This window comes from Carcharhinus amblyrhynchos, chromosome 28 (assembly GCF_965287045.1).
Source record: "Carcharhinus amblyrhynchos chromosome 28, sCarAmb.v2.hapA, whole genome shotgun sequence".
NCBI lineage: Eukaryota > Metazoa > Chordata > Chondrichthyes > Carcharhiniformes > Carcharhinidae > Carcharhinus > Carcharhinus amblyrhynchos.
Window position 1 is genome coordinate 3146660 of NC_137351.1, and position 18918 is coordinate 3165577.

Genomic DNA, 18918 nt, shown 5'->3' on the forward strand with positions numbered 1-18918 from the left:
TTTTAAGCTCAAAGATTTGAATGAAGTTTCTGAAATTCTATTTTTCTTTTCCAGCCCCACCAATGATTACACAATTTCCTGAGACAATCTCTCGGATTCGAGCAAGCACTGCCAGATTTGCCTGTAAAGCTGAAGGTGAACCTACCCCTACAATTCGTTGGCTGAAAAATGGAGAGGACATCATGTCCAATGGTCGTGTGAAGATCCAGAGCAGTGGCAGTTTAGTGATTAATCAGATTGGACTGGAGGATGCTGCTTACTACCAGTGTATTGCAGAAAATAGAATTGGAATGGCATGCACTACAGCCAAGCTTGCTGTGACAGTCCGAGAAGGTTTGCCCAGTGCTCCCAAAAGCGTGTCTGCCACACCTCTAACAAGTACTGCGGTATTGGTATCCTGGGAGCGCCCAGAACACAACAGTGAACAAATTATTGGATTCTCCCTTCACTATCAAAAGGCAGTGGGTAAGGGCTGAAAATTTGTTGTGTGTTTTATCCAGGCCCAAAACAATGCATGTTGTAGAACAAACTTTTCTGAAGCCAGCAGGCCAGTGCTAATTGTTCTTGTGATTTTTAAAGGTTACTGATACCAAACTGAGGTAGATAGTACTATTTAATCTAACTGATCTGACACAAGATGCTGTTAGTGTCTCAAAATATCCAATTAGCTCTGTAGTTGAATTGTTTTAATGACCTGGTTTGTGGTCCTGGTTGTGCTGAAGGGAAATTCTTCAGTACCAGAAGGAAATAAATGAAAATTCCTAAATTTTTTCAGATCGATCAGATTGTTGTGTCCAAATAAATACTCGGCTTGGTATAACTATTTTTACTATACTCCCAGAATTTGTCTGTCAAACAATGGAAGTGATAGAAGGGAAATGTAATTATTGCAATGTGACTATATGAACATATGAATTAGGAGCAGGAGTAGGCCACGTGGCCCTTTGAGCCTGCTCCGTTATTGAATAAGATTATGGCCGATCTGATTTTTTTTTAACCTCAACTCCACATTCTTGCCTACCCGATAACCTTTCATCTTCTTGCTTGTCAAGAATCTTTCTGCTTTAAGCATAGATAAAATATTCTGCCTCTGCCTTTTTAGAAAGAGAATTTCAAAGACTCATGACCCTCTGAGAGGAACTCCAGCAAATACAAGCTTGGCCTGTCCAGCCTTTCTTCGTAAAACATTTCGCCGATTCAAAGCATTAGCCTAGTAAATCTTCTTGAAACCTCTTCCAATGCATTTACATCCTTCCTTAAAAAAGGAGACCAGTACTGTGTACAGTACTTCAGATGTGGTCTCACCCTGTGTAACTGAAGCATTATTTCCCTACTTTTTGCATTCAATCTCCCTTGTAATCGACAATAACATTCTATTCACTTCCCTGATTTCTTGCTATACCTGCATGCTAACGTTTTTGCTATTTATGTACTACGAAACCCTGATTCCTCTATCTCCGAGCTCTGTGATCTCTTGCCATTTAAATAATCTTTTTTATTCTTCCTGTCAAAATGAAGTATTTCACCTTTTCATACAGTATATTCCATTTGCCATTTAGCTAACCTATCCATATCCTTTTGTAGCCGCCTTATATCCTCTTCACAACTTACTTTCCTATTTATTTTTGTGCTATTGGCAAATTTGGCAATGATACCTCCGGTCCCTTCATCCAAATCATTTATGTAAATTGTAAACAGCTGAGGCCCCAGAACTGGTTCCTGTGGCACATCAGTCGCTACACCTTTCATGCCTGCATGCTGTTTCCTGTTAAATAGCCAATCTTTTAACCATGTTTCTCCCTATGTCATGAGCTACACCCTATTCACGTTGAGGAAACACTTAGTGACGAGTTAACAATTAATACATTTCAATATTATTGTAGCAAGTGCGCTTGCTTTAGCTATCTTGGAATTTAGACCACATAGTGCTTTAGGAGTTATAAAGCTGATAATTGTGATATTGGCTGTACTGGTGCAGATTTGAGGCCAAAATCCTATCGTGTGATAATATTATAAAGTGACTGGTTGAAATCTTTAAATGTAAATGGTGCTAATACAATTAAAAGGAAACATTGAAAGAATCATTAGAGCCACTTGCAATGATAAGATGGAGTCAATAATCGACAGGGTAGATATGCTGAAAAATTAGATCAATTAAGTAATGTGCAATGAATTTGTTCGTGGTATCCCTTCCTTTCCCGTTGCAGTTCAGTGTACTTAACACTCTGCATAAAGTTCCTTTAACTCACAGGTTCATGCTCAATTAAATGACAAACTGACCCTCAAGCAGTACAAATGTAAATCAATAGTATAGCTTATTTGTGAAATTTTTGTTCTCCGTCATTGATCAGCTCATCCCTGGGTTACGTGGTCTTTTTCTGCAGGTACAAACAATGTTGAATACCAGTTTGCGGTGAATAATGACACCACAGAGCTTCAAGTAAAAGACTTACAACCAAACACTAACTATACCTTTTACGTTGTTGCTTATTCCCAACTTGGTGCCAGTAGGACCTCACATTCTGTGATTGTGCAAACTATGGAAGATGGTAAGGACTTTGGGTAATGTATTTGTTTTGTTCCTTTGAATATTATAGATATTGATTTTTAGCGATAGGATTCTGTCGGGGCATTGGAAAATTCCATCAGCTGCATATAGGCTGTCTGTAACCATAATGGCTGTTTCTTGATTAATGTACATTTTCACCTTCAAGTAAGTGTTATGTACTGAGATTAATGAAATATACCATGTTTAAATAAATTCAGGATTGTATAAATTATGGTACAAGTAATAGCTGATTGACCTATTTCACCAGTGCCTTTAATCACAGCTAATTCACTACTTACCATATTCTGAGTGTGAACCAAAGTAAACAATGCATCACATTCTCTACTTAGCAGGCTAATTGAAGGAACCCAAATAAATATGGCATATAAAATTAAATGTGGCACATTACCTATCTAGCTAATTTTGTGGAGGCCCTGAATCATCAATTGTATTACATTCATATAAAATGCTTTTGAAGCATAGATTTTGTGCAAAAAGATTGGACAAACTTCCACCTGAAGATAGATGGGACTTCAGTTTAATGTCTGGAGCTCCTACAATAGTGTATATAGGTGTTAGACTAAATTATGGCCCTGACTTTGTGGTTAAAAAATAGCGATGGGATTATTAACGCTCACTGTTATCCAAGAATTAATTGAGCAGCTACTTGCAGTGACTGCACTTATGCAATTAAATACAGAAATCATAGTCTAAGATGGTTTTCCCTTGCTGTGCTGTTATCTCACAGAGAGACTTGGCATTGCAATATATGGGAGGGCATAATGTTACTCTGTTTGCATGATAGAGAACCACAAATCCCTGGAATGGGACTTGTCCTTTAAATCAGTAATTACATCTTTAGACTAAAGTTTGCTCTGGTTGAGTAGTACAGTAAATGAAAAGAATAAAATGAGTGATTATCACTGTTATTTGCTGCTGAACCAGCTTTGTATTTATTTCAAGGTCTTCAGAATAAGACTGATGCCAGGAGTGTGTTAATTAGACTGAAAAAATTAACCCATGTAGAAATTATGCAACGAGTATGACAAGCCAGTACAAAATATTTTCATTTGATTGTAGAGAACTCATCTGTAAGGCATTACTGATTAAGATATAGAATAAGGTGAGGGGAAGGGGAGAATTGGCTTTCTTGTGGATGTGCTTTGGCCATTGAAAAACACACAAACTGATAAGCGATCTGCACGTACAAACTCGATCTTTTTGTATGAAGCATTAAGAGACTGAAGGAACAGGCATTATGCCAAGGGATCTTGAAAAGTATACAGTATGTGCAAAGTTAGGATTCTAGCGTGAATTCAAATATCACAGAGAAAATCAAGGTAAGTGGGGTGAAACTGGTAGGATCAAAGATGTGACGTCATAGATAGAGATCTGATTTTTCTAGTTTTGCCTTTGACAGTTCCTTTAAATCCAATTTAAATTTAAAAGCCATCTGCACTTTCTTTTGAACAAACACAGATAAAGATTTGTTCATGTTGCATTCACCCTCTCCAACAGCAATGCAAAATGGTAGCAATGTGCATCATCTGCAAAATGCGCTGCTGGTGCTCACCAAGACTTCTTAGATAGCACTTTCCAAACCCACAACAACTATTTAGAAGGACAAGGGCAGCAAATGCATAGGAACACCACCACCTGGATGTTCTGCTCCAAACCATTCACCACACTGACTTGAAAATGCATCACTATTTTTTCACTGTCACTGAATCAAAATCCTGTTCTCCCTAACAACAATATGCAATATGGGTGTACCTTCACCTCATGGATTGCAGCAATTCAACAAGGCAGCTTACCACCACCTTCTCAAGGGGATCGGCTAGCCAGTGATGCTCACATGCCTTAATGAATGTTATAAAAACATGCATGGTAGCCTTTACTTTTGAACCTGACAATAGTTATTTAAATTCAGAAAGCTGCAATAATACCTTTTGTGTTTAAGATTTTGTAACTGATTGAATCTCATAGCAAAAGAAAAGTTAGCAACATAGCGTGTAATTCTGAGTTCTTATGACTTGTAAATATCTTTTATTTTTGGTTATTTCCTTGTTTGTCCATTGTAAAGTGTCTATTAATTTAATTGAGATGTAAAGTGAATGCATATGTTAATTCCAATAATTAATAATTAATGGCTAAGTTCTCTTAATTACTTCAGGCAAATTGCTGAAAGTTTACCTAGATCTCAAGAATAGTGTAAATGCTTTGAAGGCATAAACATAGGGAGTTGGGACTGGTCTACAATAGTGACCCAAGACAAGGAGACTAAAAACCTTGAGTGAAGCATGTAGAAAAGACTCAAAACTTTGCTTTGTGGGGTGAGCATGAACCAGTGAACCATGTGTGTATTCTGGAGAACTGATCATAGAGAGAAAATCTTATCTTTAGGTGATAAACTCAGGCAGGAAACATAATTATGAATTAGATGTAAGAGTCACTACGAGACTGGAAGTTCGTCCTTGAATTAAGGTGGAGAAATGAATGTAAGATCAGATGGTTAGACAGCATTTACATATGCAGTTTAAGATAAACCACATCAAAAAGTTGAAGCAGTTTTATCAATGAAAAATCATGAGGCATGCACACCTAATTTCCTTGTGCAGGCAAGGCTCCCTGTTTGTAGGGTATACTTGTAAAATAGTCTCTTAATTTCTTCCTTGGTTTATTCTGTTTAATTTGTTTAGGCCTTTGGCACTTCAGAAAGGCTGCTATTTGCACTGTTGCCAATGGTAGCTAAATCCTAATTCAGATCATGGCTCAATATTAATTTAGAGAATCCACAAGGGCAGATGCTTGGATACTCCTGGCACAGATGAAGGGCGCCAGGAATGGTTGCGATTGCAGCACAAGAATAAAGTAGGCTTCTTATGGTCTATAGGGCAAAGATAAGTGTGACTGTGTGACGTGAATTCAGTTTGCACTAGGGGTAATTGACTGTGTGAAGCTAGGAAGTTAGGTGAGCAGAAATGGAGTGACTTGAAGTGGATTGACAGAAAAGGCCTGGAGAAAGTTAACAATTTGGCTCAGTTTTTGAGAGATCACACTATTGTATAAAAACTTTAATTTTCAAACTTAAGTAAGCATTTAAGATGCTTTTCTACAAAGCTTATACAAGTTAAGTCTTTTAAGCCTGTTTCACAGCTTGCTTTCTATTGTTTGCAAATCTTTGCCCTTTCCACAGGGATGGGGATGAATTTTGCATATTCTGCTGTTGGCCAAATTAGATTCTAAACTGGTTCCCCTTTACTGTCTATATTACTGTTTCCAAAGCTTCAGTTTTGTTTTTCTAGTTTTGGTTTGTTCACAATTGTTTTTGATGCAAATGGGAGAGAATGCTTGAACATGTCTGTTTTAATTGGAACCAATTTAGCAAAGGATGCTTGCCTTTTTGAATTCATCTGGTTTCTTCAAAGGAAACCAAACTCATTTCTCAAGTTAAGATTTGACAATATGAACAGCTGGTCACAATTTAATAATCTCCAGATATTCTACATATTGTAAGTTTAAAAACTTTAAATACCATTCTTTCATGGAACCAGTTTCTGAAGGATTTCAGAACAACTTATGACCAGTTGAGCACATTGCATTTTTTTTGTGAAGGGGCAAAAATTCTGCACTAAAAATCCACAAATCTTGATAGTTAAAATTGATAGTTAAACCTGTAACCTTTTTAGATTTTTCGTCCCATATGTATAATCACAGACTATCTTGAAAGGTTCTACCAAACATGCATGGAAAGACATTGTGATGTTGCAAATGCAAGTGCATCATTTAATCTGTTCCCATATTGTGTAAAGTTCAGCACTTGCACAACTCTAACAGCTTATGTATCTCCAGCTAAAAGCTTTTGAACTTCTGATGATTAAAGTTTATGAAAAATTCTTCAGGAATATCCTAGATTCAACAGATATCAGAATATTGCAGAGGAGGCGTGGCCTCATGATATTATCGCTAGACTATTAATCCAGAAATTCAACTGATGTTCTGGGGACCTAGATTTGAATCCTATCGTGGCAAATGGCGAAACCTGAACTCTTAAAAAAACATGTAGAATTACAAATCTACTGATGACTATGAAACCATTGCCAATTGTCGGAAAAGCCCATCACATATGCTTTTTGGGAAAGAAAATCTGCCGTCCTTACCAGGTCTGGCTTACATGTGACTTCAGAGTCACAGCAATGTGGTTGACTCTCCACTGCCCTCCAAGGGCAACTAGGGATGGGCAATAAATGCTGCCCAGCCAGCAATGCCTATGTCCCACAAATGAATAAAAAAAACCCCTCTGTTATAAGTGCCTGATCATGCTATGCTTTCTTATTTATGATTCCTATGAACCTAAGTTAGAATTCTAGAAAATATAATTTAAAAAATAAAAAGCTATTTGTCTTCGTTTAAATAATGACACCAGTGACAACTATATCTGTGTCTGAAGCCAGTAGAACTGACAAAGACAAAATGTGACAAATGTGGGCCTCCATCTTGCATCATGTCACTAAATATTTTAGTATTATAGGTTATTGGGTCACTGTTCTGTGACCTTAAGATGGAGGCCTTAGTTATCTCTGAAGAAATGTAGTTTATCCTTACCTTGGTGTTTTAATTTATGATAATGTGAGGTTTATGTTTGGGTGGCCATGGGTTTCTCATCACTCTTTCCAGGATTATTGTTGGTACTAGCAGGCACTTGGCCAAATTAAATTTGGGTATGTACTAGCTAACAAGCTGGTACATTATTTTAATAATTCAATAGGAATTAAAATTTATGCTTGGCAGCTTATAAAAATATTTGGTTTTTGGACAACGGCAGTTAACCAGATATTAAACAGTCGCCAACAACCTATCCTGGTCCCCCCATGCTGACACTATAGTTAAAGTCCACCATCTGATTAAGAAAGCCCATCGTTTTTATCAGAAGACTTAAGGAAATTTGGCATGTCAACTTTTATAGATACACTATAAAAAGCATTCTTTCTGGTTGAATCACAGCTTGGTATGGCTCCTGCTTTGCTCAACCCCCAAGGAACGATAAAAGGTCATGAATGTAGCCCAATCCATCACGCAAACCAGATTCTCATCTGTTGACTCTGTTTACACTTCCGGCTGCCTCAGCAAAGCCACCAGCATAATTAAGGACCCCATGCACCCCAAACATTCTCTCTTCCACGTGCTTTCACCGGGTAAATGATACAAAAGTCTGAGGTCACGTACAAACTGACTCAAGAACAGCTTCTTTCCCTACTGCTGTCAGACTTTTGAATGGACTTACCTTGCATTAAGTTGATCTTTCTCTACACCCTAGCTATGACTATAACACTACATTCTGCACTCTCTCGTTTCCTCCTCCATGAACAGAATGCTTTGTATAGCACGCAAGAAACAATATTTTTCACTGTGTTAAATATATTTGACAATAATAAATCAAATAAATTTAAAGCACTTGAGTGCAATTTTGTTCTAACCATTTATAATTTTCCAGTGACTGCAAAAGAAAGAAAAATAAAGTTAAACCCAGATGCAGAATTCAGGATAGAGTGGGTAAGATGGCCTCCATGAGGTTTATGGAGCTGAGCTGTCCCTGCATTGAGGTTGCAAGTTAGGACTATGTGATCAGTTCAGCCATGACAGCCAAAGCAAACAGTATTTTTGAAAGTTGCAGCATGATGGCGAATATAAGTGAGTGTTACGTTGGGTGCATTCCAGTGATATTTTTGTACTGTCATTAGCCAAATTTGTTGCAAGGAGATTGGCTAGATATTTTTAGGTCACTCTTGGAAAGAAGCTTTGTGAAATTACTAGAATTTTTACTTTCTAATTGAATACTAACTAAAATAACCAAATAGAAAGGAATAAAATACAGGTTTAGTTGACATGCTATTGACATGCATAATGTTGGCAACAGACCTGAGCAATTTTAATGTTAAGATCCAAATCAGGTTCAGGGTGTAGCAGTTTAACCTGTGCTGCCTCTGTACAGCGTATCCCCTCTGGCTAGGACTTGGGAAGAAAAGTACAATCGTAATATCTGTTTCAAATCTGGCTAACTGAAAACTGCTGCTGTCCAAAAACTAAACATTTTTATAAGCTGCCACGCATAAATTTTAATTCCTATTGAATGATTAAAATAACGTACCAGCTTGTTAGCTAGGCTTTGCATTGGCACACGAGACTAGTTGCAGGCTTTGCATGTGGTCATGTGCTGTGGTCTGAGTGATGCGTGTCCCCACCTAACTCGATCTGCCTGGCCCGAAAATCGGCAGGATCCAAAATCCGGCACAGATTCAGCCTTGAGATAGCAGTTTTGGGACACCATATCTGTACCAGTATATTGTGTGTGCCAACTACTTTCTGACTGTCACGTTGACCAATGACTTCATTTCTCACTGACTTTTTCTTTTTGTTTATCTGTTATATTATTCCTCCCCATTTAAATGTTGCCTTCAGTTGTACTCCATGAAAAAAATTAGTTGCATTCTAGCAAAATATAATCTACTCAATTGCATAGAAAACAAATCTTCAATTCACTTTAAAATTTATGTTAGATCAGTGGAGCAAACTCAGAATTGATGATCACAAGATCAGCCCCTTCCCAAAATTATTGGATCCGTAGTCAGTCAGCATTTTGAAGATTACTCAGCGGTGGTTACACTCCAATTGTTAGCATTGCCTTCTAACATAAATAAGGCTCTTTCCATCCTCTGCATCCTTTAGATATGGTTAGCAGGTTTAAATATTCTGCAATGTCCATCTACTGTGAGTGCAATGGGCTTATGTTAAATCATCTTTTAGAAGGTGCACAGGTTTTCTTTCCTTGTGTCTAGACAGGTTCTTACTTCTATTTCACTGTGGCTTGGCTGTGAAGTACATTGAAAAATATGGCAATTCTTTATGTAATAAATAGCTTTGACTTTAATTTTACAAGTGAGCTCTATTTCATTGTTAAACCCAGTGTGAGGATATTCTATGGAATTCTTGCTCTACCCCGCCACTATAATGGTCCTTACACTTTCTTTATATTTGCCAACAGTCCCAAGTACTGCTCCTCAGCTGTCCTTGTCGATTCCCACCCTCACTGATATTCGGGTGACATGGCTTCCTCTTTCTCCAGAGCTCAGCCACGGTAGAATAACAAAATATCGCATTGATTACTGCACATTGAAAGAAGGTATGTACAGCCTGCTTGTTTGATATGTTTGAATTCTGTCATGCATTTATTGTTTGAAGATAGAAAGTGTCTATTTGGTGGAATTTGAGATTTCTGTTTTCCTTGTACTTTTCAATTACAAAGCACAATGACTGCAGCTTACAACGTTTGATGTTAAGGTCAGCTTTAGAATAGCTGTCTTTCATTGTTGAAAATTTATGACATTTTCTGTTTGGCCTCTGAGTAGCAGGATTGTTTCTTTCTGGTCATCTCGCCAATGGCTTTATTTCTGGAACAACAGCATGAAATTAACTAGCTGTGCTATTTGCAGTACTAGGGTTATAACAGAGTTTGTTTTTATTCGTTCACGGGATGTGGGTGTTACTGGCAAAGCCAGCATTTATTGTCTGTCCATAATTGCCCTTCAGAAGGCGGTGGTACTTCAGAGGGCTGCTAAGAATCATGTTGCTGCAGTTCTGGAGTTACATATAGGCCAGGCTACATAAGATTGGCAGATTCTCTTTCCTAAAGCGTAATTACTGAACTGTGTTTTTGCCACAATTCAGTAGTTCTTTGGTCACAATTACTAATACTAGATTTTTAAAATTAATTGAACTTAAATTCCCCAGCTGCCATGGCGGGATTTGAACTTTGTCTCCTGGTTATTAATTCAGGCCTCTGGATTAAGAGCCTAGTAGCATAACCACTGTTACCCCAATAGTAATGATTTTTCTTTGTTGTTTAGTTAGCTTTGCTTCTTATCTTTCCTGTTCAACCCCACTAAACCAATTATCTTGTTTTGACTACTCAGTGCAGGTAGTTTTTTCATGTTTACTTCTCCAGACCATGCTAGGGATCAGAACATTATTCTCATCAACTTAACCAATATACTGAGAATACAATAGCAGCTGTGCGCATCAACTGGACTTTGAACTGTTCACCATGCTGCTCACTTTATTCAGCTACATTCTTAGCTTCAGTTGCTTTCATATTTGCACCATTGACTAAATTCCTGAATATTACATATCCTTGCTTGCTGGGGTGGTTTCCAGTGAACGTTTTGTATGAATATGCATGACCAGTTTATGTTCTTGTTCCATACAATACTTGGAATTGTATAGGATTCTATGCAATCCTAAACAACTGTATAGGATTGTATAGAATCCTATACAATTCTAATGTTGTATAGAATATAATATTAGAATTGTATTCTCATCCTAGAATACAATTTCTAATATTAGTAATTGTGACCAAGTACATAAGAACATAAGAACATAAGAAATAGGAGCAGGAGTAGGCCATCTAGCCCTTCGAGCCTGCCCCGCCATTCAATAAGATCATGGCTGATCTGTCGTGGCTCAGTTCCACTTTCCCGCCCTCTCCCCATAACCCTTAATCCCCTCTCTTATCAAGAACCCATCAACCTGCTTCTTAAAAATATTTAGCGAGGCAGCCTCCACCACTTCAACGGGCAGAGAATTCCAGAGATTCACCACCCTTTGAGTGAAGAAGTTCCTCCTCAACTCCGTTCTAAACCGCCTCCCCTTTATCTTGAGGCTGTGCCCCCTAGTCCTACTGTCTTTTTTGAGCGGGAAGAGTCTCTCCACCTCTATCCTATCCATCCCATTCATCATCTTATACGTCTCAATGAGATCTCCCCTCATTCTTCTAAACTCTAACGAGTACAAGCCTAGTTTATTCAGCCTCTCCTCATAGCTCAATCCCCTCAACTCCGGTATCAGCCTAGTAAACCTCCTCTGCACTCCCTCCAGGGCCAAAATATCCTTGCGCAGGTGCGGCGCCCAAAACTGCACACAGTACTCCAGCTGCGGCCTCACCAATGCCCTATACAGCTGCAGCAAGACCTCCCTACTTTTATATTCAATCCCCCTCGCTATGAAGGCCAGCATCCCATTCGCCTTCCTGACCACCTGCTGCACCTGCAAGCTGGGTTTTTGCGACTCATGCACAACTGAATTGTTGAAAAACAGTTCAGTAATTGCTCTTTGGGAGAGGAAGCCTGCCAATCTTATACAGCCTAGCCTATATGTAACTCCAGAATTGCAGCAACGTGATTCTTAGCAGGCCTTGCCAGCAACATCCACATCCCATGAATGAATAAAAACAAACTCTGTTATAACCTAGTACTGCAAATAGCACAACTAGTTACAAAGGCCTATAGTAATATGTTTGTGCCTCACAAATGCCTGTGATATGTTACTGCATTGAAACTTTGTAGAATAATCTCTGCACTAATTTGAATTATGCTGTATGTCTTAGCTTAATTCCCCCTCCAAATCACGCAAGTATGATACACACAGTCATACATGATCTCACATCCAGCACATGACACCTTGGACCACAGTAGGTTAGGTTTCTACTACCTACTGCACAGACAGACCCGATTCCATGAAATCATTACTCATCGTAATTAAACTATCAATTGAATTTAAGCATGTGCCACATTGTAAGCAGTTTACATGATCCAAGCATCTTACTGAATAAATTGGCAACTTGACAACTATATTTAATAACTAATAGAGGAAACTAAGTTTTTAGAGTTTTCAGAATTGCTTTGCAGACACTTCATTGTTCTCTTCAGAAGGTGAATTTTATTAAACGAACATATCACAGCATAAAATATTGCAAATTATTTCAAAGATTGAATATCAGGTAGTTAGTCTGGGATGGGGGTTAGTTGAGGGCATTGGAAGGGTAAGTTAGGTCAGAAGAGTGATTGGGGAGGGTGGTTGGGGTTTTGAGGCAAGTGTGTAAGATCACTAGTATAATTACCTTGGAGTTAGACATGGTTTTAATACTTTGACCTTTTCCTGGGCAATTATTCTGCTAAGAGAATTCGAACCATCCAAAGTCTGATATAGTTTGGAATATGGGCAATACTACAGCCAACAGATCAGAGAGAAAAACTACTTTTATCAATAGAGACCTGGCTAACTACAATATCTAGATTGCCACTTTGTGATCTTTGTCTACCTGAGAGGTTCAGGTCAAGGAAATTGATGCAGGTTGCATGTTCTTTTGCACTAGCTATGGAAAAGAAGAATGGTGCAAAACTGGTGTAGACCTTTCTGTCGTGAAGCATTTCATCAGTATGTTTACTTATCTTTCAAGGTATAATGGCTTTGTGGTGGTGCTTAAAACTCTGCCTACACAGCAAAAGCCAAGCAACTCTCATACATATTCCTAAATGACTCGCCCAATAAAGTCAAGGATAACCTCTACAGGGCTAAGTTCTCATTATCCAAGCACAATGCCAACTGAAACATTGGCAGGACTGTCTAATATAGGCTCAGGGATGGAAGACAATTGGCTAATCGGAAGACAATTGGCTAATCAGAAGACAGTTTAACTTCAGTCATCCACAAAGGTGGAAGAATTTTGGTTTGATGAACTGAAATCTGTCTACAAACCCCAGCCTACCAATTCATGACCAATACTTGGTGCTGACTAGTCAACACCTCTCATAGAAAAAAGCAAAAATTCTACAAATATGAGCATTTGACTTTAACACAGTAAAAAGTCTGACAACACCAGGTTTTAGTCCAACCTATTTATTTGATAATATACTCACAAGCTTTCGAGGGGACTGCCTCTTCGTCAGGTGAATGGAGAGTTCTGGCCTCAGACAGAGCATATAAAGCACAGACAGTTTAGAGATTACTGATTAAAATGCGAATCCTTACACCTAACCTGCTGTTCAAGACCTGAAGTGGCTGATAATGTGAGTGGAAGGAGCACTGATAACAGTTTAAAGAGATGTGTATTGTCTCCAGACAGTACAGTAAGTGAGGTTTTGCAAACCCAGGCAAGTCACGGGGGTTACAGATAGTGCGACATGAACCCAAGATCCCTGTTGAGACCGTCCTCATGCGTGCGGAACTTGGCTATCAGTCTCTGTTCAGCGACTCTGCGCTGTCGTGTGTCGTGAAGGCCGCCTTGGAGAATGCTTACCCGAAGGTCAGAGGCTGAATGCCCGTGACCACTGAAGTGTTCGCCAACAGGAAGGGAACAGTCTTGCCTGGTGACTGTCGAGCGATGTTCATTCATCCGTTGTCGTAGCGTCTGCATGGTCTCCCCAGTGTACCATGCTTCGGGACATCCTTTCTTGCAACGTATCAGGTAGACAATGTTGGCCGAGTTGCAAGAGTATTTACCGTGTACCTGGTGGATGGTATTCTCACGTGTGATGATGGTATCCGTGTCGATGATCCGGCATGTCTTGCAGAGGTTGCTGTGACAGGGTTGTGTGGTATTGTGGTCACTGTTCTCCTGAAGGCTGGGTAGTTTGCTGCGAACAATGGTCTGTTTGAGGTTGTGTGGTTGTCTGAAAGCAAGAAGTGGGGGTGTGGGGATAGCCCTGGCGAGACGTCTCGCCAGGGCTATCCCCACACCCCCACTTCTTGCTTTCAGACAACCACACAACCTCAAACAGACCATTGTTCGCAGCAAACTACCCAGCCTTCAGGAGAACAGTGACCACAATACCACACAACCCTGTCACAGCAACCTCTGCAAGACATGCCGGATCATCGACACGGATACCATCATCACACGTGAGAATACCATCCACCAGGTACACGGTAAATACTCTTGCAACTCGGCCAACATTGTCTACCTGATACGTTGCAAGAAAGGATGTCCCGAAGCATGGTACATTGGGGAGACCATGCAGACGCTACGACAACGGATGAATGAACATCGCTCGACAGTCACCAGGCCAGACTGTTCCCTTCCTGTTGGCGAACACTTCAGTGGTCACGGGCATTCAGCCTCTGACCTTCGGGTAAGCATTCTCCAAGGCGGCCTTCACGACACACGACAGCGCAGAGTCGCTGAACAGAGACTGATAGCCAAGTTCCGCACGCATGAGGACGGTCTCAACAGGGATCTTGGGTTCATGTCGCACTATCTGTAACCCCCGTGACTTGCCTGGGTTTGCAAAACCTCACTTACTGTACTGTCTGGAGACAATACACATCTCTTTAAACTGTTATCAGTGCTCCTTCCACTCACATTATCAGCCACTTCAGGTCTTGAACAGCAGGTTAGGTGTAAGGATTCGCATTTTAATCAGTAATCTCTAAACTGTCTGTGCTTTATATGCTCTGTCTGAGGCCAGAACTCTCCATTCACCTGACGAAGAGGCAGTCCCCTCGAAAGCTTGTGAGTATATTATCAAATAAATAGGTTGGACTAAAACCTGGTGTTGTCAGACTTTTTACGGTGTTTACGCCAGTCCAACGCCGGCATACCCACATCATTTGACTTTAGCCAGAGCCTCAATCGGCCTTCATTCATTGACAAAGAAGGAATGAACTGCTGTCTTAACATAAGAACATAAGAAATAGGAGCAGGAGTAGGCCATCTAGCCCTTCGAGCCTGCCCCGCCATTCAATAAGATCATGACTGATCTGAAGTGGCTCAGTTCCACTTTCCCGCTTTCTCCCCATAACTCTTAATTCCCTTGTCTGTCAAAAACTTATCTACCCATGACTTTAATATATTTAGCGAGGTAGCCTCCACGACTTCAATGGGCAGGGAATTCCAGAGATTCACCACCCTTTGAGTGAAGAAGTTCCTCCTCAACTCCCTCTTTTCTCTCTCCCTCTCTCTCTCTCTCTCTCTCTCTCTCTCTCTCTCTCTCTCTCTCTCTCCCTCTCTCTCTCTTCCCCCCCCCCCCCCCCCCCACCCTGTCTTGAGGCTGTGCCCTCTAGTCCTGCTTTCCTTTCTGAGCAGGAAGAATCTGTCTACCTCTACCCTATCCATCCCTTTCATTATCTTATACGTCTCTATAAGATCCACCCCTCATCCTTCTTGATGACTGTCCTGTGCTGTTCGTAACTACAAATGCAATCCAGCTTTTGTCTTGTGGCAAGAGTCTCGGAGGCTGAAAGTTGTTGTCCGGTCAAAAAGCACACTGAGTTCTTGCAGTCTATGAGGGAGCAAGGAACCATTCTTCAAGAATACAAAGATTCCTCCGTTGTCCGCCTGTACAAGCAGAAAGGAATTTGCTGATCTTGTCACAATCATAGAAGAATCTCATTCCTCCTCATTGGTAGCAAGCTCTTTGCCGGAACCCTTCTGAACTGCTTAAGTGCAATATCTCAACTAGGTTCTGCTGCGAAGGGCCCATGTGGTTTCAGAAAAGGTTGAGGAACCACTGATATTGTGTTTACAGTTATAAAACTTCAGGAGAAATGCAGAAACAGAACATGACCTTTGTACTACATTTGCTGACTTGACCAAGTCAGCTTCGAGAGGCATCTGAAGATAATGGAGAAATTAGGTTGTCCTAAAAAATGTGATGATTTGATGGTCTGTTTTGCACATATCCTGAATAATAGTGAGTCTTCTGACCTATTCCCAGTCACTAATAGAACAGGACTGCCTGCTAGCTCGAACCCTCTTCTTGTTTTTCTTCCCAATGCTTTCCATGATGGACATTCTGGCATCAAATCGGATATCCTACAGACTGGAAGCTGCTCAGTCTGAGATGACTCCAAACAAAAACCAAGGTCTTTAAGGGCATACTTTGACTTCTCTTGCTTGCTGATGACTTCTGCACTAGCTGCCAGTTTAGAGCTGGGAATGCAATATAGCATGGATGTGTTCTCCAATGCATGTAACGATGTGGCCTTACAATTAACACAAAGAAAACAGAAGTCATCTACCAGCCTATTCCAGGAAAGCCCTAGCTTGAGCCTAAGTCCATGGCCAGAATTTGGGGAGTTGTCGGGGGCAATTGGAAGAGAAGTCGGGTGAGGCGAGGTGGGGAGAGGTCCAGAAGTCACTGGACTTAAGGAAAGGATGCCCCAATTAGAAAGGGACTTCAGATGGAAGAGTCCCCCTCTCCTATCTTGCTTGAGGTCGAACTTTGATTCTTTCCGGTCTTCCTGCACAGAGGTTGAATGCTGCTGACAGCCTAAAAATTGAGGCTAGGTGGGAAATGGACCTTAATTGGCCACTTAAGGGCCTTAATTGAAACAAGGACGGGCATCCCTTCTGAGGCTTGCCCACCCAAAGGTACAATCGCTGTATGATCGGGGCAGTTCCTGGAGGGAATCCAGTTCCTGTGGTTTCATGCTCCCAATGCCTTAAAAAACCTGTGAGGAGAGCGTAATTTGCTGGTTTTGCTTACCAAAGCAAATTTCCTACCAAGTGCTTGAATCTGAGATATGTTGTTGGAAGAGTTGTAAGGACACTCTGAAACCTTCACTTAAAAGCTTTGTTATTGACTTTGAGTCCTGAGAGAAGCTCGCTCAGGATCACTGCACTTGGCACAAACAAATAAAAATGGTGCAACCTCTTTCGATGCAAATGCATATCAAAGACAGAGACAAATAGCAAGGAAAGGAAATCTGGAGCCAGCAACTCTAAAGCTCAATTGTCTGAGGTTTCCTCTCCTATTTGTAGCAGAACCTTCTGGGCTCTGGTTGAGCTTAGCAGTCACTTCCTGGAACCCTTCCAAAAACCCAGACGTTGGATGTGGTCATCTCTGCCTTGAAGGACAAATGAGAAAAAAAAAACAAACTTGTATGAAATATTTAGTCCCATGTAGACATTATCAAAGCTCTTGAACCTGAAGTTTAACTGTTCAAGAACAAAATGCTTAACTTGTGATGCCAATTAATCTATGTTCTTAGTTCATGTTTTTGGTTGTTAGGTTGCCAGAAATGAGTATATGCAACATATTTATGGAAATGTAAAGAATTCTATCATGCAAAACTCATGTGGTCTTGACTACAAATTCAGACTTTTTACTCATCCAGTTAATAGATGTTATCTCTGTTTGTGTAACAGATCGGATTTATTCGATTGAAGTTGACGGAAATGTGACTCAAGTCACACTTCCTACTGTACAATCCAAGAAAATTTATAAAGTTCGGATTGCAGCAAGCACCATTGTGGGATATGGCGCACCATCAGACTGGACTCAGCACCTGATCCCAGAACGAAATAAGCTAATAATGGGTAGGAATTATCTCTCTACAGATTAGCAGGTTTACTAAAGGATGAATTTTCCATGAAATAAGAATGTGCATATTCTTCATTATCTGTTGAAGAAATGTGCAATATCCATTCCTGTTTAAGGTACACTGTAAATAGCATATTGTCCATTTTAATTTAGCTCATATACTGCCCACTTGGCATATTCATTAACCATATCCCATTAGAAATTTCTTAACTTTTCAGTTCTTTTACATATGAAGAAAAATATGCCTTTGAGCAAAGCATCTATAGTGATGAATTTAGACAATTTTACACTATACGTCACTGTAGATTTGACTGGCCAGTGATCGGCAGTGCGAGGCTACTATACATATGTCAGTCTCAGCTATGACAGATCATAGCACAGTGCTGCCAGCCTCTCCAGCAGGAATAGGCTCTGCCCACTGATTTTTAACGAGATTTATGCTAGTGTACTCTGCATCACAGAATGTGGGCAATTCATTTTGAAAATCCTGGGGGGAAAAAAAGCAGGTGTTACTCCAGTTTTTACGCGAATTTGGCACTTCAAATTTTTTTGGGAGACTTCCTATATTTCAATCAGCCCTGGGTGATAAGCTAATAGAACTTGAGTTATGACACAGGAAGCAGTATTTTGGATGACATCATGTTTAGAGAGGCTCGAGCATTATCAATAATTGCAGTTAACAGTTTGACTGTTATCATGACCTGTTCTTCTTTGCTCCAGTTCCCTTTGCTCCAACAGAAATGAAGGTGAAGGCAAAAGTAGACTCGCTGCTGGTCACATGGCAACCACCCTCTAATCAAGTCCAGATCCAGGGTTACAAGCTTTATTACAGAGAGGCAGATGTAGATGATTCGAGCAAAGAATTAAGTGAATCTAATAATGATGAACAGTGGACAAAAGGACCCATACGACTTAGAAGAAAAGTGAAGCAATATGAGATTTCTGGATTAGGTTAGTCAAATTAAACCAACTGGTGTTTTGATAGCACTATCATGGAATATATTTTGTTGAGCAATGTAATTTTGACTGAAATTATAGATTTCAAATGGAAATAATGCTACCAGCTGAAGCGTTGGTTATGACTCCACATCAGTGGAACTAATAACAAAACTATTGCTTTGAATGCTTTGTGTTTTGGTCAGCAAAGTGCTTAAATGTTTGTGTTTGTGCTTAAAACTACATGTTCCTCAACACTAGAATATGCAACACATATGA

The 18918-nt window shown here is 40.0% G+C and overlaps 1 protein-coding gene across 3 annotated transcripts in view; it reads left to right on the forward strand.

Annotated features, from left to right (window-relative positions):
- The window catches only part of igdcc4 (immunoglobulin superfamily, DCC subclass, member 4), a 120196-nt gene that overhangs the window by 63418 nt on the left and 37860 nt on the right, over positions 1–18918 (forward strand). For all 3 annotated transcript variants that reach the window (XR_013889588.1, XM_080214141.1, XM_080214142.1), the window contains exons 7-11: positions 55–465; positions 2385–2549; positions 9591–9728; positions 17529–17699; positions 18424–18654. Coding sequence is in view for 2 of the 3 variants with exons in the window: in XM_080214141.1 (XP_080070267.1) it covers positions 55–465; positions 2385–2549; positions 9591–9728; positions 17529–17699; positions 18424–18654 (1116 nt within the window). In the remaining variant the exon portion in view is untranslated. The remainder of the gene's footprint in view (positions 1–54; positions 466–2384; positions 2550–9590; positions 9729–17528; positions 17700–18423; positions 18655–18918) is intronic.